Source organism: Coenobita brevimanus, chromosome 91, assembly GCF_032717465.1.
Source record: "Coenobita brevimanus isolate Jiangsu-jjx chromosome 91, ASM3271746v2, whole genome shotgun sequence".
NCBI classification, from domain to species: domain Eukaryota; kingdom Metazoa; phylum Arthropoda; class Malacostraca; order Decapoda; family Coenobitidae; genus Coenobita; species Coenobita brevimanus.
This window is the reverse complement of record NC_137044.1, coordinates 8,682,677-8,705,611: the sequence shown is the minus strand read 5'-3', so window position 1 is coordinate 8,705,611 and position 22,935 is coordinate 8,682,677. Positions and strand designations below refer to the sequence as shown.

The window sequence follows — 22,935 nt, the reverse complement described above, 5'->3', positions numbered from 1 at the left end:
ACCATATACTTTGCCTATTACACTAAGAAGACAAATGCCCCTGTAATTACCACACACTTCTTCTTCCCCTTTTCCTTGGTACGGGGGAACGATTATACTTGACTTCCAGTCCTCCAGGACTCTACCTTCCTCCCAGACCAGTCTGCACATCTTCCATATCCATTCTACTACTATCTCTCTCCCATGCTTCAGGATTTCATCACACACTCCATCAATTCCTGGGGCTTTCCCCATTTGACTTTCTTCATTGCATCCACTACTTCCATCCTACTGATTTCTTCCTCCCTTCTCACTGTCCTCCTTCTCCCAGCCATTCTGCAGCCACTTATACTTGCATTACTTTCATTCTCTTTGTTAAACAGTTTTTTGAAGTGTTCTCTCCATCTGCACACTTTTTCTGCCTTTTTTACAGTTCATAACTACTCAAGGAAATTATTGGCAACATAATCTATACTCAGATAGCTCACCTTTCTTGTTTCAGTGTCAGACCAGTACAGGAGATCCTTTTTGTAGTGAAAATCCAAGCCTGAAGCTGAGGTGGCATTTATCACAAGCTCTGGTTCCTTGCCTGGTGTATCTGGCATCTGGAAAAAAAAAAAAAAATCAGCATTCTCAGTTTCTGATGACTCACTCTTATCTGAAGAGAAATGTTTGGTGTTAGCTGGAATACAATGCAATATTATAGCTGCTCCAATCATGAGTGGGTTAATGGCGACAGTAATATATTCCTCAGGCTCATATGATTCACTTTCATCTAAATAAAATAATCTGGCATTATTTGAAACAATGTATCAGAGTTGTCATGAACTTGTAAGAATTCATATTTAGGAGGTCTTCAAAATGTAAAAATATTTTACATACTGTACACTGCAATACCACAACAGGCAGCTGTGTTAAAAATAATTACTAACCTGTAATGGCCATATGAACCCTATTAAATTAATCACTGTACTTGCTAGGATCTGAACATGAGTCTCTGTACTCACTATGTGTGCACATTACAGTTGAGCCAAAGAGAGGATCCCCACACTGCCTCTGGCAATATAGACTTACATAATCCCAGTTACATACTCTGTTCTTCCCCTAGTGATTAATTTGGTAAGTTTCAAGTGCACCCATGCATGCATGCACACACATGCACATATGCATGCACACACACACACACACACACACACACACACACACACACACACACACACACACACACACACACACACACACACACACACACACACACACACACACAGTAGAGTAGCACTGGAGGCCCAAAACGGGGATGCTGGGTGACAGAACCTGCAGCGCATCACTGGGATGTGCAATGGCAAGGACACTGCCAGCTCAAACTGAGAATCCTTCTCATCTGAATTATATTACCAACCAAGTTTCACCTCACATCTCACCACTGCCACCAATGTAATGACTGTACAATACTTAATAAATTAATCACTGTACTGGCCGCCAGTTGAACACAGGCCCTGATGTTCACCATGCATGTACATTACACTTGAGGCAAAAAAAAGCTTTCTGCATTGCCTTTGGCAACGCTGGCACATACAGACCCCGGTAATAGCTACCATACATTTTCTGTCCTCTAGTATCCACAGTGGCATATTGGTATGAAATGTAAAATAGAGCACTACAGACAACATGTTAAACTAATATAACTATGATATTGAATATGCAAAGAGTGACAATAAATGTGGATGACACGTCATCCTACTATACATTCTTTAACACTTCACAGGACCCATCAATTTTTAGTTTCCCTTCTACAAAATTTTCACATTCATTTTACATACTACAAACACAACAATTTATACGTCCTTCAATCCCTGGTTAATCTTAATGAGAGCTACATCTTCATTTAAAGACCTTATTCTTGATTATGCAACATAATTTTATTGAAGTATGGTAAACCTCCAGCATCAGATGGGTTAACGCAATGTCTTAAGCCAAAACTACAGGTATCTATTTTGGTGATATACAGTAAATCAGAAGACTAAAGGAATCTTTATATAACCGAATTTAAAAAATCATATATCTTTACAGAAGATACTTACTACTTAAAACACTAAACCCAATCTATACACAGTGCAGGAAAAATTTACTTACCCTGAGCACTCTGTCGTGGTGTGTGAAGTACAGCATCATTTTATGCTTCTCAGTAGGAGTGATAGCAGAACAACGTGTGTCATCCAGCAACACGAACCCCACTGTACACATGCACTTAAAAGACCCATCAGTGTTGAGACAATGCTGGTCACAGTGGCCCCATTCCTGGCATTCATCTTTGTCTAGTTAGCATAGAAGACAAATTAGGAATTAAAATCTTACATTACAAATTTCCATGATTCTTTTCATATTAATGGCTGAGTGCATATTATCAGAAAGTGAATGCAGAGCATGCCTGTTTATGTCTTAATTTCTGGAAATTTAGTAGTACTATTTTGAGACTAATAGAAGGATTAACATCTGATTGCTGTCTTTAGTGTTCTTTAGTGTACTGGTACCGCCTAATGTAGAGCTGCTTCAGCATTAAAAAAAATAGATGTTAATATTTACAGCCTGAGAAAAAATAATGACTCTGTTGAGCTTTGCAAATTGAAATTTTTTTGCCCTCAGTATACACAATTCATACAATAATAAAAAAGTGATGATAAAGCACTAGTACAATGCACTATACTAATAACTTACCAATACATGTACGTGTGTCGTTTGAAACCTGTTTCCCTGGAGGACAGTAACATTCTCCCCCTACAAGAGAGGCACGGCAGGCATACTCACATCCAAGGCTGGGACACAACTCTGCAGCTGTTTAAGAGAACCATCAAGTGTTAGCTGCTATTCGCTGCATGAAAGGCCCATTGCAAAAAATTCATCATCATCATCATAATCAACATAACCAAGCATGTCAAGTCACTCTTGGAACATCTGTCGAGTAAAGTCATTCCAACGACCGTTCAGCTGAACCAGGAGTACAACCCTTTTTATGCATCTTCATCCATACTTCATTCTGCCAATTCCAGCCTTTGTCTACACACTTTTTCTACAACTGCTGCCCATTCCCTCTGAAATATCAATATCAACCAAGCACACACTGTTACGATATGTATTCCATCCATCCAACCATCATCTAATTCTGGGTGGCCCCATGAGAACCATAGGAGCCTGGGGCTAGGCAAGTTGGTCTTGACATTAAAGATGAGAGTGACCTGCTTCACTCATCCCAGAGTGACATTACAAAAGCAATAAATCCCAACTACCCTTTGGATAGAAACCTGCACAGGCTTAATTCAATTGGAGCACCTTAATTGTGCAAGGCACCATAATTTGGTTATATGGTTACCACCCAGCATATTAAATGGTTTCCCAGTGTACAGGAAACCATTTGGCTTGTGACTCAGTGTAGAGTCACTCATAGGCAGAAAAAGGAGGAAAGAATGAAGGTAAGAAAGACAGAGGAGGAAGTGTAAAGTCACCCATAGGCAGAAAGACGGGAAAAGAACAAAGGAAATAAAGACAGACGAGGAAGGAGGAGAGGAATGGGCAGTCACCCGAAAGCAGAACTACATTGAGTGGATAGTGAGTGCCCCCACCTACCACTAATGATATGTATTACAGAGGAAAATTGTAATGGCATATGAGGAGGAGTCAAGAATTCCATAGGCCTTTATAAGCAGCAAAATACTGTACTGTACTGTATGTGTGATTTATTTCAGTGAGCATACTGCTGATGCACTCCCACTTTTGTGCTGCATTTTTCCTGTTGCTGGGTGACACAGGCATTATTTTTAATGTGAAATGGGGAATGATTATGAAAATTATAATTTCTGCTAAAACTTAAATTCCCTGCAACTTGCAAATTAATAAAAGAAAAGAACAGCAATAAAGATGATACTGTAACTGTACCTATATACCTCTAACAATTGTTATGTTACATTGCAATGTTCTGCTATGTTATATTTAAAGACCATGGACTATGTATGTACTGCTTTTCTAACCTGATGGCAAACCTGTCAAAAAGAATAATCTTTAAAATAATCAATAAAAGAAATGGCTACGATGCAGCCTTATGCTGACTACTACAGGCACTACACAGAACTACACCTATATTGACTCCATCAAGAATGTACAGGGCCCATCGTTCTGTGTTAGGCTATTCAATACAGACATCTTTGGCAAGAATGGCCAGTTGCCTTCCCTTAAGTGATCACATGTGAGCATGAAATTCCAACCAAACCATGTATTTAAACTTTTATGGGCCATATCCAGTTGGGGAACCTTAACCTGCCAGGTCAGTAGGCAGGTATTTCCTGGTTATATGGTAGTAGTAGTAGTTGTTCCCTAGGCAGTCTGGCCGAACAGCCCAGAGTCCCTTAGGAAGGCCATAGCCGAGACTGGGCTTTCCCACAGAGCTCTCAAAGAGTGTATGTTGTGTTATTGGCATAGGTGATTGTGTGCAATGCAGTCTTCCATAATCTGCTTAATAGTATGGGGTGCTGTGTTGCATCCTGGACAGGCATCAGCGACGGAGTCATCCAGCCTCTTCTGGTAGCTTAAGAGGGCTGGATGGTGCCCACATCTCAGCCTGGCCAGGAGGACCCTGTCCTCACGAGGGAGATAGGATTCAGAAGGGTGAATGTCAGGAGGCCGTGCATGCAGCTGTGTGTTGTCTTTAAGTGACTGAATGGAGCGGCAAGTGATCTGAGTGTGGATATGCTTCTGGAAGCTGGTCTGAGGTGGGCGAGGGGGGAGAGATGACACTATTTGTGTATGGTATCGTGTGCTGGGTGTTGTTTTGATGTTCCTTGGTGTGGATGGATTGTGCTGCCATGTAATATAGTGTGGTTATATGGTTACCACTAAATGTAGTAATGGCTCCCTAGGCTATGGGAAACCATCCATTTGTCACCTAGTGTAGTCATCTGAAGTCAGTGTATCTGGGTGACTCAACAACAGTTAATAATTTTTCTCACATCTGATAAAAATGGTGACAATGACAGGTATATGGTTACTTGTACAAAAAACTGAGAGAACTGCAGTAAAAGGCAAGTAAAAAAAATTCAATGAATGGTTAAAAGTAACTGACTCAGCACTTCATACAGAAATAAGTTTGGCTGATACAGTAGTACAGAATTTTCAGGTACTCTGCTTTAATTCTCTTCATTAGTTAAAAATATTTACTGTATACAGTACTGTAAATAATACTTACAGCATGCTGTTCTTTCATCAGACCCATCTTCACAATCCCTATTATTGTCACAGAGTTTGAACTTTTCAATGCATCGATGTTCCTTGGCACAGAGGAATTTAGAATCGGGGCAGGCAATGGCAGTGCAGTTCTGTTCATCTGAGCCATCAGGACAGTCATTGTGTCCATCACAATGCCAACGGCGAGGGATGCATAGTGCATTGGCACAGCGGAACTGGTCCTCATGACATGCAGGGAAATCTGAAAAAATTATGTCAGAATAATACTGCACAATTTTTAGGCTTCACAGGTACACACTGTCATAGCTTCTGTTGATAAAACGGAAAAACTAGTTAAAAATTGCATTATAGAATGAAAAACTATGATATTTTTTTGAAATACATAAGAACAATCATTCTGTGAAATATGCCCGCAACACACTGCATGATGTTAAACATTAAGCAAAACTTATCAGTGCTCCAGTCAAAACAATGAACATTCAGCTGAAAGGATTACTGCATATGGTATAAATTTATCCAATAATTCCCTATGTACTGTAGTTCAGTGTAAGAAGCAATACAGCATCAGTCCCTGTTTGTTTAGTCACAATCAGTACAGTATTACCCCTTGCCATTCCTATGTATCATTAGGAAAAAGACTGGTCAAATACTTATACTGGATATTACTTGGGATCTCTTCACTTTTTTTTTTTTTTTTTAAGCACTGATGACATTCATACTTTTTAAACAAATAAACAATTACATGGCCATTTCACACAGGCTTATTAGAAGGCCAAAACTACAAATCCTCTTTCATAATGTCAAACTAGCACTGAAAAAATGCACTGCTTCTTCCTTTTAATAATTTCATACATATTCTGGTTTACATATGAGGCAGGAATACTATCAAAGACAATGTTGCAGGAATCAGAGCAATCAAAGCATGATGAGAACCCCCCACCCCCAATGATTTGGTCAAAGTATGTACGCAAAAGGGAAAAATGGGGGCATATTTCAAAATTTTAAAACTCCCACCTATTTCTGTAAGTTCCTAGTACTGTAATGACTCCTGCTTTGGAGGTTAAAGGCTTGTACTAAATTCTGACACAGTCAGATTCTTGGTATGGACAATTGATGTAAAATATCTAGAAAGAGTCTTTTCACAGGGGCTAACTTACAATTCACTTCAAAAGCCTCTGATCCCCACATTCTGACCTTTACAGTGGACAGCTTTATCTAGTTTTCCTTGTGGTATTCTGAAATATTATGCAATACCAAAAAAAACATAAAAATCACAGCTCTTCCATCTACCACTGGACACCTTCCATTCTATTCATAAAACAATCTTTTCCATCACAGTTGTCCTCACGGGCACTTTACTTCTGTATGTCATAGTTTTAAAATCTTCTAAATGCATTTATAATTAAAATGGATCAAATTAAGTTTTCCATTCCATACTTACCACAGTCTTTTTCATCAGAGTTGTCTTCACAGTCACTTCTGTGGTCACACTTTTGACTCTTCTCAATGCACTTATCATTACATCGGAATTTATCTTTGGCACATGAGGTCATGTTGCAGCCAGCCTCATCTGACTTGTCCCGGCAGTCAAAGTAGCCATCGCACTTGGTGGTGGGAGGGACACAGAGGCCTGAACCGCATTTGTGGTCATCCTCCAGGCAGGTACGGTAGTCTGCAAATGCATGCACATTATCAAATACCATTCTGTAATCCATTAGGTATAGAGTTACAATATACAACAGTGACAGGTGGCGAAACCATGGTTCTCTCACTTGATGTAGTGCTGTCTACTTCTTCCTTAGATGACCATTCACTGAGTGACAAGCTTAATGGCCATCCAGGAAAACCATTGACAACACTGGCTGATAACCATATAACCAAATAACAGGGCGATGTGGAGCCAACTACGGTGACTCTGTTAACTGGGTGGAGAGATGCAAATGCAGTGTCCATCCAGGAATCAAATCTTCACACACTTCCCTAACCTTGCCACAGCAAGGCACTGTTCAACCCAAAAGAACATCGGTTCACTGCACGGGTCAGCCCTGCGGGAGCGACTGCTTGAATGCTGTTGATGGGTCTCCTTGATCAGGCAGACCAGGGTTGATCTTCTAATACTGTACAACTACAACTACTACTACTACACCTGCTACTACTACACCTACTACTGCTACTACCACTCCTACTACTACTACTGCTGCTAATGCTGCTGCTGCTGCTGCTTCAATATAAAATGAGTCATCTTTACAAGAAGCCTGTTTTGACATTCATTTTTGCTGTCTGGACAATGCTACTCCTCACCTTGCCCTAGGGTGGGAAAGGAGGTCTGAATGATGATGATGATGATGATGATGATGATGGTGATGATGATGATGATAATGATGATGATGATGATGATGAATGATGACTGATGACTGATAATGATAATGATAATGATGATAATAATAATGATGATGATGATGATGATAATGATGATGATTGATGACTGATGATGATGATGATGATGATGATGATGATGATGATTAATGACTGATGATGATGATGATGATGATGATGATGATGATGATGATGATGATGATGATGATGATGAAGATGATGATGACGATGACGATGATGATGATGATGATGATAATGATGATGATGACGTCCACAGCATATAACTATAAGATTGCCTATTTAAGTTTCACTGCTGTGTATAAAGTAGATTTTGTAGTTCCCCCAATATAAAGTACCAGCTGCAAATAAAGCTGTGATATTTTGGAACACATCTTTTACATGTCATAAGGATTTATGGCAATCTGTTATATTGATTCCTCTTTTATGGCCCCATCAAGGACATAAAGGAGCTTGGGGCAAGACTGTTCACTCTTGACATCAATGACAAGAGTTCCCAGTTCCTAACCCCTGAGTGGCATAAGGTGACCAATAAGCCCTCAGATTGGAGCACCTTAATCTGTTAAGCCACCAAGGGTCCACTTATTGGTTATGTAGTTACTACCCAATCCTAACACTGTACTGTTGCCTAGATGTTGGAAATCAATATTCTTGTGCATTAGCTGTACTCAATGCAGTAATATAAAGTAAGTGCAGTATTATGGCATTCAGTTTTGGCCCATAAGCTGGCGCAAACAGTAAAATGTAATTCTGACACTACAGAATCTTAACCAATTTTGGGGGAAGGGGGAATTATTCTCTATGACTTCTGTCCTATATGTAACTCTTAGCTTCAACTTCTATTACATCCAGAGTCCATTAAAATTAGGTTAGGCTTAGTTAGGCTTGATCATTTTAACATACATGACATGAAATAAGAGACAAAGTTAGGAACTGGAGAATCCCTCCCCCTTCTTGATTACTAGGACTTAAGTGAAATGTTTGCAACTGAAAAGCCATACAGAAGACCCCTCAGTTCAGTCATACAATGTCAACTCCCCCCCCCAAAAAAAAAAAAAAAAAATAGTCATTTACATTTATTAATGTCTGTATTTGCATCTATAAGTTCACTACCAGATTGGATCTTTTCTTCAATGGCAGAATGATTGCCAGAATTATCTCTACATCAAGCTGGCTAAATATAAGATGGCCGTTCATGTGTGTCAGAGACTGTATATATCAACGGTATAAACCAACAAAATGTAAACGTATGCTAGCAAATGAATGTGCATACCACCAGCATCCACTTGAAATGCCTTCCATGGCTTTCATCTCATACTGAAGCCTCAAGGTGTAAACCAAATGGATGGTAAACACCCATGGTTTGACTAGATGGTTCCAACATTCAAGGTATGGGTGACCTGCCTTGCTAACCCCAGAGTAGCATCATGTGAGCAATGAACCCAAACATCCCACAGATGGATGCCCTTATGGGCCTCATCCTTAAACCAGTATACCACCAGGCATCCATTTGACTATACTGTTGACTTTAAACTTTTAATTACAATAAAGACTAATGACGTTATATAGGGTTTTGGTCTGAACTTCGGTTTGTACAGTTGCAGCCAATACTCCCTTTAAGCAAAATTGCAGTCATTCCAACGTGCTTGAATTCTGCAGGCTTGACTAGCATGATCCCACTGAGTTTTGAGTATTTCATAATGCTCTAATAGATCCATTGGCTGCAACTGTATGATAAAGGTTTTCAGCCGTTTGCAATTAGGCTATAGGCAGAATTTCCAGTCTCTAGGATAAAAAAAAAAAAAATACTGGACTGGAGATCCTTATCCTCATTATTACTGTATTCATTAACAGAGTCGCATACAAAAAATGATGAAAGCCTAAGAACTCTGGGAGTCACAATCTCAGCAGTTAAAATATCAGTTGTCCTCACAGTTACATTTCCCCTGTCAGAGAAACCAGACAAAATAACTTACTGCATCCATCCTCATCCGAGTTGTCCGTGCAGTCATTTACTTTGTCACAACGCTGGTGGGTGGGGATGCAGTATGTGTGGTTCCATTTGTACTCCCCACATGCAAATTCTTCACTTTCACACTCAGGTGGAGCTGAAAAAAAATGGAATAACACATTAACAGCATATATCTATCTATCTATCTATTGCCAGACGCCTCAATCCCGTTCGGGGTGGCCACAAACAAATCACCTCCACGTTGCCCTGTCCCCCACCATTTCACTACCCCACTCCCAACTCACACACCCCTCTCTCATATACCTCTCCACCCCATCCCTCCATCTCATCCTCGGCCTCCCGCTCCCTCTTCCCCCCTCCACCTCACTCACATACATTCTCTTCGTCAGTCTTTCACCCTCCATCCTCTCCACATGGCCAAACCACCTCAGTGTATTCCTCCTAACGTTTCCTATCACATCCACATCCACACCACAATGCTCCTTTATATCCTCATTTGTCAGCCTGTCTATCCATGTGACTCCACAGGCTCCTCTTAAATAACTCATTCCACTGCTCTCACTCTTGACTTGTGTCCTTCCAACAACGTCCAAGCTTCACTTCCATATGTTAGAGTTGGTATCACAATACTGTCATGTAGTAACTTTTTCACTTCCATGCTCACTTCCCTGCTTCTTATCACTGCTTTCAAGGAACCAGCAACCTTTCTTCCCTGCTGTACCCTTTCAAGCACTTCACCCTCCAAACTTCCATCCTTACTCATCACACTACCCAAGTACTTAGACGTACAGTACTCACATTTTCTAGTATATATGTACAGATAAAGTACTGATTTTCATTTTGTCCTCCACTGGGCTACAATCTCATCTTCTGACCTTTGCAAGCCCTCTATAATATTTACATTAGTAATAAATGATGTTCACAAATAATTCAAGAATTTGTTACTCTATGGCAGGGTACTCAGTTAGTGAATTAATAATACTATGCAAATATGTGCTGTCTGTGTGTGTGTCTGTCCACAAATGACCCCCTCATACCATATATCAAAAGACGTGGAATGATGAGCTGACAATGATCGTTTTGCTTCATTCTTTCATTTAATTTTTAAAGGCTTCAACATGCTTGCATGCATCAGCCTTGGTCCTCTAACGGCGGCTCTCCATGCTGCTCGATCTCTGGCAGCTTCTCTACTCAGTCCCTTATCCCTGAGGTCACACTCAATGACCTTGTTCCAGGTCTTTTTTTCGGTCTAACTCTTGCTACCCTACTTCTAACAATACACTTCTCACTTTCTGCATCCAATTATCATCCCCCATCCTTTCCACATGCCCAAACCATCTCATTCTACCTCTCCTCATCACAACACCAATACACTCCAGTCCCATCTTACCACTCAACTCTTCCATTGTAAACCTAGCCCCCCTTCCACGCGTCACACTCAAGGATGCACTGCACATCCACCTAATCACTATCATTTCTGTATGCTTGGGCCTGCAAATATCCTCTTCCTTTACTGCCTAGGTCTCATTACCATACAGCATTACACCTCTTACACATGCAGCATACAAGGTCACTTTGCATGGAGGGAGAGCCCTCTCAATGTCAGAAGAGGCAATAGCTCCCTGAACTTCTTCGAACCACTCCTCATTCTAGCCACAGAGCTAGCTCCAGCCCCACTTCCTGCACATAACATGTCTCCCAAATAACAAAACTCTTCCAGACACTCATAAGACTCACCTGCAAGATCAATCCTTTCACGCCTGACAATGTCCACAAGTTCTCCCTGACACACCGCCCACATGAAATCAGCATTATCTCACAATCTACCTCTAATACCACTACATCTCTTATGCACCCACTTATCACAAACACTGCATTTACTGTACTTCCATTATGGTGTAAATTATTATGGCATGCAGTCAGCTGGCCACATGCATTTTTGTTCCTGATTTTTTGCTAGACACTGGGAACCCTCTACAGGTCATACCACTGGGTGGAATGAGCTGAAATTTTGCATGGGCATGCCTGGTATGTCAGAGCAGATCCATATCAAGTTTGGTGTCAGCGCGTGTTTTGGGGGCAAGCATTTTGCAGCCCCATTGGACCGCTAAATGCTTGTCACAGTCTCTGGCCAGACCGAGACAATCTTTCCCCAAATTTTTTCTGTTTCTGAAGAAAGAACTAAGAAGGTATACATTACTTTGAAAGTGATTGTTATTAATTATGAAAAGTAATACTCGTACATGTCAAATTCTGACTTAGAGAAATTGACTCTCAGTGCGATGCTCTGGTGAATGGAGAGACTTGAATTGCTCAGAAAGTTTAAGGGACAGAAAAGAGATGAATGTGCAAATGAAGTGGAACGTGTTAAAGCAGAGTGACACAGGAAAAGAATGTGGCTGGTGCTATGAAGGCCTTGACAAGAAACAGAGGTATGAGTATGGCAGCTGCAAGAAGCTTGCATGCAGGAGTTTTTGTGCCTACTTTAACGTATGGGTGTGATGCTGGAGGCATGAAAAATACAAGTCAAGGGTAGGAGTGGTGACAATGGGGCTCTCAAGAAATGTGTCTGGAATGCAAAAAATTAATATGATACGGAATTATGTGATTCATGAAAAATGAGGAATAAGGAAGTCTGTGGACACCAGAATCAAAGAAAGTGTATTTATATGTTATAGTCATGTGGAGAGAATGGTTGTGAACAGAGTGGTGAAATGGGTATATCTGACTGAGTCTGAAAGCGGGAGAAGGTGTGATAGGCCAATAAGAAAATGGAAAGATATTCGGTAAGAGAGAGAGAGAGAGAGAGAATGTGTAATTCACCGGGTCGGTCAGGATCACTTGATGGTCGTGATCGTCAGCTTTTACCCTCCCGGACGGGAGCTGAGAGCTCATATAGTCCGATCTAAGGGCAAGGCTGTGACCTTCACACACGCACACACCCGTCCCCTTGCTCAAGGGGGACAGTAACCACCCACTTCGTCAGTGAAACTTTTCGCAACCTGAGCGAGGCGCGAACTCCCGTCCACCAGTTGGCAAGCGAGAACGTTACCACTGCACCAGCGAGCGGTGTGTGTGTGTGTGTGTGTGTGTGTGTGTCAAAGCGTGGTATGGAGTGTGTTGTGGCTTGCGGACTGCTAGTGGTTTGAACTGGTTGGAAGAATTTTGTATAAAGGAATGTATGACAAGGCTCTGGCACCCCTGTTCTTTTCTGGTGAAGTGAATGTCATCAGACTTACTCTAGCTGGTATGTGGTGTGAAGTGCATAAGTGTGGATGTGTATCATGCCTGTGAGGTGGAGTCAGGGTTCTGTGGCTTGAATAATGAGTCGGGAAAGCGGTAATCTACTTACGGCAATTGTTTTCTTCATCCTCGCCATTTTCACAGTCCTTTTGGAAGTCGCACACCCATCTCCTTGGGATGCATCGACCATTATCACAACGGAATTCTGAAGTTGTACATGTTCTCCCCCCGTCTGTAAAATAATAATAAAAGAGTGTGAGTTGCATACTTTCGTAATGTGGCACACACACACACACACACAAAACCATGTCATCGTTGTAAAGGGGATAAACTCTATGGAAATATCAACCCAAGTTTACGTACTAGATAATAATTTGATACTATGTCAACCAGATTATTATACACACTAATACAACGATCGCTATTATTCACAGTACCACCATTATGAGCCAACTACCGCTATCGCCTGCCACACTGGCATCATCATCATCCACACTACCACCATCATTATTCACACTTCATCACCACTGTCGACTCTACCAATGTCCCTCTCTTCTCTTCTCCTATATCCCCCCTCTTCATTTACATTTTCTACCATCCCATCTCTCTCTCTCTCTCTCTCTCTCTCTCTCTCTCTCTCTCTCTCTCGTAAAAGCGACAAAGAACCTGGAGCGAGAACCAAACCACCGCCACCAACATAGGAAGTAAAACCGGTTATAAGGAGGGAAGAAAATGGCCGCCACTGATGTTCCCAATTGTCTCTAACTTAAAAATTTTCTTGAACTTGAGTCTGTATTGTTTAATTAATTTCCTCTTCACTTGCAAAGCTACTACACACTTCACAATCGGGAGTAGTGTGATAGGGAGTGCTGTGTAAGTGTGATAGGGAGGGTTGTGTAAGTAAGATAGGGGTTGTGTAAGTATGATGAGGGTTTGTGTAAGTATAATGGTTGTGTATGATACAGAAAGGTATGTAAGTATGAAGAAGTGTGTGTGTGTGTGTGTGTGTGTGTGTGTGTGTGTGTGTGTGTGTGTGTGTGTGTGTGTGTGTGTGTGTGTGTGTGTGTGTGTGTGTGTGTGTGTGAGGTTGTGTAACTGTACCAGGATGGTTTGACCAATTATACCCTTCCCGTGTGCAGCATCTCTCTCTCTCTCTCTCTCTCTCTCTCAAGTACTTCAGTGTTATGACGTTGTTTATATCTGCATTCTTACTGTCTCCACGTGATTATTTTCATCTAAATAAAGAAATAAAGAAGACATGAAAGCCTCTCTTATTAAAAGGGGTCAATGAAGGCTGTTTGAAACCCCTCCAGTTCGAAAATTCTCCCCTGAGCAAAATCGTCTGTTGGTTGCAAGAATAGGGTGTTAATCCCCTCACTTAATGACGTTTTTCACTCTGGCCGGATGATTTCATTCAGCTAATGAGGGATTTATTTTGCATTGACGAGGTGGGATTTTGCCTTATTTAATCCATTCACTGTTAGAGATCATTGTTTTTCAGTTTTCTCTTTCTGCTTTCTGACGATTTCATTAAGATTAAGGGTGATTTTTTTGTTCGCACTGGAGGGGTTAGATAATGCCTTGAATAACCTTAGTACTATTAGAAGTTATTCCTCAGTTGCACAGAATCGTCTACATGTGAGAAGAAGAAAAACGTAAGCGTAGAGAGTGTACTACGCGACCCTGCCCTCCACACACCTTTCCTCCCTGACCTCATTCTTCACTTTACGTAAATTCGTTTCGTAAGTGTGGCCGCATAACGCATAAAATCTGAAGGGAAACGACAGCTGTGCAGATTGAAAGAATGCGGTATCCTGCATAGTTATTAGGCACTCAACGTGTGTGGAGATATGTGATGTGGGATATATAAAATCAAACATACTGAGGTAATTCGACCATGAAAGAGTTAATGGAGAATGGGAGACTGACTAAGAGTGTGTATGAGGGTGAGGTGGGTGGAAGGAGGAAGAGGAGGATAAAGATGCGAGTGATTAGGTAACTGAGTACGTATGGAAGATGAAGGCTCTTGGTAGACGCAGAAGACCAAGAACGAAGTTGTTGCAGTATGTAAGGTGCGAGATACGTAAATGAAGTGGGGTGGCTGGTAGGTGGAGACCGAGCTCGAGAACTTGGTGGAAAAATAGGGTGGAGAGTATGTGGTGTGTTGTGGGAGGAGGGGTTGATACTGGGTATGGATCGAAATAACTGGAGGTCCTTTTGTCCAGTTCAACCCTCATAAGATGAAGCGTCAGACGAGGTAGACTTTTTTTTTTTTTCAAATAACAGAATAGAGGTGCGAAAAACAAATGAATAAAAAATAATCCATACACCAGACTACAGGGGTCCTCCATTAAAAAAAAAAAAAAAAAAAAAAAAAAAACTAACAGTTGGACTTGAACAGCGACAGGTTGAAGGTTGGGGGAAACCACTCTGGGGAAGCGAGTTCCAAAGAGACAGAAAATATAGTTAGATAGATAGATGGACAGTCAGACTGATAAACGGACAGACAAACGCATTCAAAGGTAGATAAACAGACAGACCAATGGACAGACTGATAACAGTAGACCAGTTTCTTCTGTCCGTCTGGATCCAGTTCCCCACGTGATCATTCCATCACCAATAACTTCACTTCATTCGTTCAGAGAGAAAGCTGACCGGAAATATGAATGCTGAAAACAGACTCCATAATTACAAGCATCCTTCGAAAAATTCCCATTCACTCCGTTTTCTTCCATGTGTTTCTTAATTCAAACTCCGTCAACAAGTATAACGTGTCTCGCTTTAGGTATTTTAGTTTTGTGAAAGCTGAACGGAAATGAGAAAGCAGAATATAGACCGCAGTTAAGAGCTTCTTGCAATATTCCCAGGCACTCCGTTTTCTTTCTTTTTTTTTTTCTTTTTTTTTTTACGATTGCCTAAGCTCCGCATCCAACCCATTATGTGTTTTGTTTTTCCTTAATGCAAGGAAGAAGGAACCAAAGGCTAGAAGTTTGCAAGATTGTTCCCACCAAGAAAAAATAAAAACAAGATAAAAGACAGCCAAATTCAAGATCTTTATATAATACTACTCATATTTATTTTACCGGGTACCTTAACTTGGCTCATCTTTTCGTCCTTTTGCAGCATATTTCAAGTAGGCCAGAAATAGAAAAAGGCAGTGCTATGGCTCTACATCCTTTCAACAGCACTTTTCGCAACGAGCATCATATTCTGGAGTTAATATATTGATAGAACTCAACATTCAAAATGAAGTGATGGCCAAGTAAAAGTGAAACGAGTATAGTAAATGAAAACAGCTGAAAATAGGCTATGATCTTATTCCCAGGCGTTTCATTTTCTTGCGCGCCATCCCATGCTCCATCTTTTACCATTATGTCATTTATCATTAATTTAATCTCTTGTGTTCACATTTGCCTTGTTATTCTATCTTTGCCAGCATCGGATATTTGTTCTCTCTCTCTCTCTCTCTCTCAACTACTTCAGTGTTATGACGTTGTTTATAGCTGCATTCTTACTGTCTCCATGTGATTATTTTCATCTATATAAAGAAATAAAGAAGACATGAAAGCTTCTCTTATTTAAAGAGGTCAATGAAGGCTGTTTGAAACCCCTCCAGTTCGAAAATTCTCCCCTGAGTAAAATCGTCTCTTGGTTGCAAGAATAGAGTGTTAATCCCCTCACTTCAATGACGTTTTTCACTCTGGCCGGACGATTTCATTCAGCTAAGGAGGGATTTATTTTGCATTGACGAGGTGGGATTTTGCCTTATTTAATCCATTCACTGTTAGAGATCATTGTTTTTCAGTTTTCTCTTTCTGCTTTCTGACGATTTCATTAAGATTAAGGGTGATTTTTTTTGTTCGCACTGGAGGGGTTAGATATTGCCTTGAATAACCTTAGTACTATTAGAAGTTATTCCTCAGTTGCACAGAATCGTCTACATGTGAGAAGAAGAAAAAAGTAAGCGTAGAGAGTGTACTACGCGACCCTGCCCTCCACACACCTTTCCTCCCTGACCTCATTCTTCACTTTACGTAAATTCGTTTCGTAAGTGTGGCCGCATAACGCGTAAAATCTGAAGGGAAACGACAGCTGTGCAGATTGAAAGAATGCGGTATCCTGCATAGTTATTAGGCACTCAACGTGTGTGGAGATATGTGATGTGGGATATATAAAATCAAACATATTGAGGTAATTCGACCATGAAAGAGTTAATGGAGAATGGGAGACTGACTAAGAGTGTGTATGAGGGTGAGGTGGGTGGAAGGAGGAAGAGGAGGACAAAGATGCGAGTGAAGAGATAAGGTAATTGAGTACGTATGGAAGATGAAGGCTGTTGGTAGACGCAGAAGACCAAGAACGAAGTTGTTGCAGTATGTAAGGTGCGAGCTACGTAAATGAAGTGGGGTGGCTGGTAGGTGGAGACTGAGCTCGAGAACTTGGTGGAAAAATAGGGTGGAGAGTATGTGGTGTGTTGTGGGAGGAGGGGTTGATACTGGGTATGGATCGAAATAACTGGAGATCCTTTTGTCCAGTTCAACCCTCATAAGATGAAGCGTCAGACGAGGTAGACATTTTTTTTTTTTCAAATAACAGAATAGAGGTGCGAAAAACAAATGAATAAAAAATAGTCCATACACCAGACTACAGGGGTCCTCCATTCAAAAAAAAAAAAAAAAAAAAAAAAAAAAAAAATCTGTAACAGTTGGACTTGAACAGCGACAGGTTGAAGTTTGGAGGAAACCACTCTGGGGAAGCGAGTTCCAAAGAGACAGAAAAATAGTTAGACAGATAGATGGACAGTCAGACTGATAAACGGACAGACAAACGCATTCAGAAAGGTAGATAAACAGACAGACCAATGGACAGACAGATAACAGTAGACCAGTTTCTTCTGTCCGTCTGGATCTAGTTCCCCACGTGATCATTCCATCACCAATAACTTCACTTCATTCGTTCAGAGAGAAAGCTGACCGGAAATATGAATGCTGAAACCAGACTCCATAATTACAAGCATCCTTCGAAAAATTCCCATGCACTTGGTTTTTTTCCATGCCTTTCTTAATTTAAACTCCGTCAACATTCACGACGGTCTCGCTTTAGGTAATTTAGTTCTGTGAAAGCTGAACGGAAATGAGAATGCAGAAAATAGACCGCAGTTAAGAGCTTCTTGCGATATTCCCAGGCACTCTGTTTTCTTTCTTTTTCTTTTTTTTTTTCTTTTTTTTTTTACGATTGCCTAAGCTCCGCATCCAACCCATTATGTGTTTTGTTTTTCCTTAATGCAAGGAAGAAGGAACCAAAGGCTAGAAGTTTGCAAGATTGTTCCCACCAAGAAAAAATAAAAACAAGATAAAAGACAGCCAAATTCAAGATCTTTATACAATACCACTCATATTTATTTTACCGGGTACCTTAACTTGGCTCATCTTTTCGTCCTTTTGCAGCATATTTCAAGTAGGCCAGAAATAGTAAAAGGCAGTGCTATGGCTCTACATCCTTTCAACAGCACTTTTCGCAACGAGCATCATATTCTGGAGTTAATATATTGATAGAACTCAACATTCAAAATGAAGTGATGGCCAAGTAAAAGTAAAACGAGCATAGTAAATGAAAACAGCTGAAAATAGGCTATGATCTTATTCCCAGGCGTTTCATTTTCTTGCGCGCCATCCCATGCTCCATCTTTTACCATTATGTCATTTATCATTAATTTAATCTCTTGTGTTCACGTTTGCCATGTTATTCTATCTTTGCAAGCATCGGATATTTGTTCTCTCTCTCTCTCTCTCTCTCTCTCTCTCCTTACTAGTACCATTAACCTTCTCATGGGCCTAACAACTGCAGTATTCTATGCCAAACGATAATATTCTGCTGGTGAGTCACAGAGTGTATTTATGCGATACCTAAACACACACACACACACACACACACACACACACACACACACACACACACACACACACACACACACACACACACACACACACCCAAGTCTCCTACTGCAAGTTTGCTCCCATCCGACTTATGCCTCTATCCCCTTTCAGTTCAGTTGATGGCCAAGTGTTGTCAGGCTGAAGGGTCGATGTGCATAATAACCAAGGAGGCTCACTGTTACATCGCACTTAGAGATCCATTAAATTTCAAGCATGACCTCGTTATCAACTCGTGAAAGCGACCAGGTAAAAAAGAAAAAAAAAAAAAAAAACTACACTTCCCCAGGCTCGTTTCCAAGCTCCGCCCCGTGGCCTCGTGACGTCACCGCTTTACGTAAATGAAGTGTGTGGCCACGTGACCGCCAGACCCACGTGAGTAAGGAACCAGCAGCAGACACGTGACTAAGGGAAGACTTGGTGAAATTCCTTGTGTAACTATCAGCCGTGATATCTTTTATGTAAGTATGTGAGATCTTTTGTGTATGTAAAATCTGTTGTGTAAGCATGTGCAGTTTCCTGAGTACGTATGTGAACTCATCTGTGTAAGTATTTGAAATGTGTTGTGTAAGTATGTGGAATCAGTTGCGTAAGTACGTGAACTCTTCCGTGTAACTAAGGGCGGTATGTGAAATCTTTTGTAAATCATCTACTAAACCACGGAACTTATGTGATATCTTGTGTGTAAATCAAAGGCTCGTATGTGAAATCTTGTGTGTAAATCAAAGGGTCATAGAAAGCTTTGCTGCACCTCTTCCAAAACCACTTAATTTGCATAGTACACTTTAACAATCATAGGTATGTCATTTATACAAGTTCAGTATCGATATGGTTTACATCAGTAACATATTTAGAGGATAATGTTTAATCTGAAAAATAAATCGCTAAGAAACATGTTACGAAACCTCCAAAACCACTTTGAATACGACCCTGGGTCTGGCTTATAAATATATCGTAAAACATCAGTCCATCGATCTATAGATGTATTTTCTATTTTTGTTTTTGCTGTTCCGAGACGGTTTTATAAGGCTTATGAAGAGTTCCCGGACAGCGTATCAAAGCTTCACTTAATCCCTTTTGTTCCATTAATCTCTCCTTAACATTGTCATATTGACTGGCCGTGATATGGATAAAATACGTCATAGGACTGAAGGGGTTAATTCTTTATTTTGGACGGGAAAGGCAGGCCTTCAATTTCTGACGAACATCTGTAAAACGCCTATGGATGGATTAAAGAGGTCTTTAGAAAGTATAGTGAGTAATGACAGAGACAGGGTGATTGTCTTTCCCCTTGCGCTATAAAAGAATACAGGCCAAAGAACCGTAAGAGTAAACCAGTTCTTAGTTGGGTTAATGTTGTGAACCTGACTGCTAGCCCGATGTAACTCACTGAACACACCACCTCCACCTCCATCACGCCGCTCTCACCTGAAAGCAAAAAATACTAACATTAGGGAAAAGAGAATCACTACACCAGTGCATAATATATCAATAACATTTATTATATAAATACTAATCATGCATCGAAAACGCCTCCACAGCGTTGCAAGGAAATGTACTTATAGTAACTACACGTCAAAAAGCATGTGCAAAATGTTTTCTTTTAGTGTAAGTGCCTCACCAAAATGCACAATTCAAAAAATGTGAAGGCAACATGTTTCATGACTAACAAACCTACCGTATCCTTATGCAGATATGGCTCGTTAAAATAGCAAATATATATACTGTATATATACACGATATCTATATATCCATATTTATCTATCTATCTACCTATCTATCTATCTATCTATCTAATACATATATATCTACATATATAATTGTGTGTGTGTGTGTGTGTGTGTGTGTGTGTGTGTGTGTGTGTGTGTGTGTGTGTGTGTGTGTGTGTGTGTGTGTGTGTGTGTGTGTGTGTGTGTGTGTGTTTATGGAATTTAGATTCACACCGTCTGGAAGAGAAAGAAACATTAACTGCATTAACTGCGCTCCAAGTGTAAGTGGCTCCTATGAAATGCACTAAAATTAACGGAATAGCCATCCTCCTCAATTACCTGTCATTATTCTTTACTTCCCTTGCCGTAAATGAGGGCAACTATCTATATTCATACGTGGGTGACGGCTACGTATGGTGTTGGTGATGGTGAGTGCTAGGGGGAGCGGTGACTGGTGAGAGTGGAGGTGTGTGGGTGGGGAAACTTTCTGGGGAGGAGGTGGAGGGGCGGGGGAGGGGGGGGAAGAATGGTAGAAGGGTGGAGTGGGGTGTGCAGAGGGCAGTGACCCAGGCCCCGCAGCGAGCGTAGGCTACACTATGACCCTCAGGCATCTCCACACCTTGACAACTCTCACACCATCTCAAGGTCTACACTCACCCCACTACTCTCTTCATTTTAACCTAGCCTAAATTTACCATCTGTCCATCTTCAGTGCTATGCCACAGAATGAGATTAACACAAGCACACAGCCCTAGTAACAAATATGTGCTGTGAAAAGTAGGGGAGGAGGTGGAATCCCGGAACCCCCCCATCCCTGGATCTGCCACTGCGATCACTTATCATTCAAGCCTTCGAATTTCCTAGCTGCAACCAAAGAAACGTTATTATCAGTTTGTGTGTGTGGGTGGGTGGGTGGGTAGGTCGGTAGGTGGGTGTGAGTGAAATCTGTGGCGTTATGTCGCGGGATGTCAACACGAGCAGGTAGTGATCCAATCCACTTTTCCGGATAATATTCGAGAAGAGTATCTCTCTCTCTCTCTCTCTCTCTCTCTCTCTCTCTCACACACACACACACACACACACACACACACACACACACACACACACACACAAATCCAACACTTCCAGTTTGACAAACCTCTCAAAGCTTAATAAAATCGTCTGATAATAGCTAGAATGAAGCAGCTCACCCTGAAGAAGTATTTTTCTCCATATAATTACTACTTAAAGACAGTTTCAGTTTAGGAGAGGCAAACTGTAGTAAAAGATGTTGCTGAAAGCTATATATGTACCATCCACTTAGACAATCACTTCTAAGCTGGAAAGTTGTCTCGTGGTACGGTAGCAAGAGAAAATACGTCACTGGACTGAAATGTATAAAGAGAAAGCACGCAATCATTATGAAGGGGTTGGCTGTAAACACAAAGGTAAGAACACTTAGGCTTGTATTTTCCCTGGATAAGGAAGGACCCTAACACCTCTTCCCTAGGGATTTATTTTTGGATATGGGTGGTTAATATCCTTTTCTACGTTATTTTTGCAGAGTATGGCAGTACGGGAGGGATTCATGTAACACCGAAGAAACAGTGAGGCGTAATAAACAAAATAAATTGCTCAGAAAAAATGTGTTACGGAGCTTCCTTAATCGATGGGACTACAGGCTTTGTTTTAATGACCGTACTAGAAACTCAACATAGCAACGTTATATCCGGTAAATGTTTGCAACATAGCAACGTTATATATATAAATATTTCATGATCACACTAGAAACCTGAGATGCCAACGTCCCATCAACTAAATATTTTCTAAGCACGAACAAAGAATACTATTTTTCTTCATTGTACCAGAAACCCAGCATCACATCTAGTACATATTTTCTGAACACGAAAGTATTAATATTTTTTTTACCGTGCTAGAAATTGAGCATGCGGTGTCACAACTAATAAATATTTCCTAAACACAAAGGTAACAGTACTATTTTAGACCATACTGGAAACTCAGCTTGGTGACGCCACTAGCAGCAATATTTTTCTGAACACGAAACTAAGAATATTCGTTCCCTTGACCATACTTGAAACTCAAGACCGTCACACTCATTAAATAATTTCTGAACACGAATAATAATACTTTTTCTCGCCATGACAGAGCCTCTCCCCTCCATGCATCACCTATCACTCCAGTTCAGCGGGTTTGTTGTAGGGTCATATTTGAAGACTTCCTAACACCTCTTCCTTACCTGTTTATTCTGCACTGGGCACTTAAGTATCCTCTTATATGTTACAGATGCAAAGTATGTTGATATTAACCCCTTCACTTCGGTGTGTGTGTTTTTTTTTTAGTGTATTCTTGCTATTTCCATACGATTTTATTTAGCTATGTAGACACACACACACACACACACACACACACACACACACACACACACACACACACACACACACACACACAACCAACGTATTTATCACCCAGTAAA

The 22,935-nt window shown here is 40.8% G+C and overlaps 1 protein-coding gene across 4 annotated transcripts in view; it reads right to left on the bottom strand.

The window, feature by feature from the left end:
- The window catches only part of mgl (low-density lipoprotein receptor-related protein megalin), a 729,243-nt gene that overhangs the window by 191,106 nt on the left and 515,202 nt on the right, over positions 1-22,935 (bottom strand). For all 4 annotated transcript variants that reach the window (XM_080281751.1, XM_080281752.1, XM_080281753.1 and 1 more), the window contains exons 2-8: positions 12,930-13,052; positions 9,582-9,713; positions 6,653-6,883; positions 5,213-5,452; positions 2,695-2,811; positions 2,113-2,294; positions 468-584 (exon numbers count right to left, since the gene is read on the bottom strand). In XM_080281751.1, the coding sequence (XP_080137877.1) occupies positions 468-584; positions 2,113-2,294; positions 2,695-2,811; positions 5,213-5,452; positions 6,653-6,883; positions 9,582-9,713; positions 12,930-13,052 (1,142 nt within the window). The remainder of the gene's footprint in view (positions 1-467; positions 585-2,112; positions 2,295-2,694; positions 2,812-5,212; positions 5,453-6,652; positions 6,884-9,581; positions 9,714-12,929; positions 13,053-22,935) is intronic.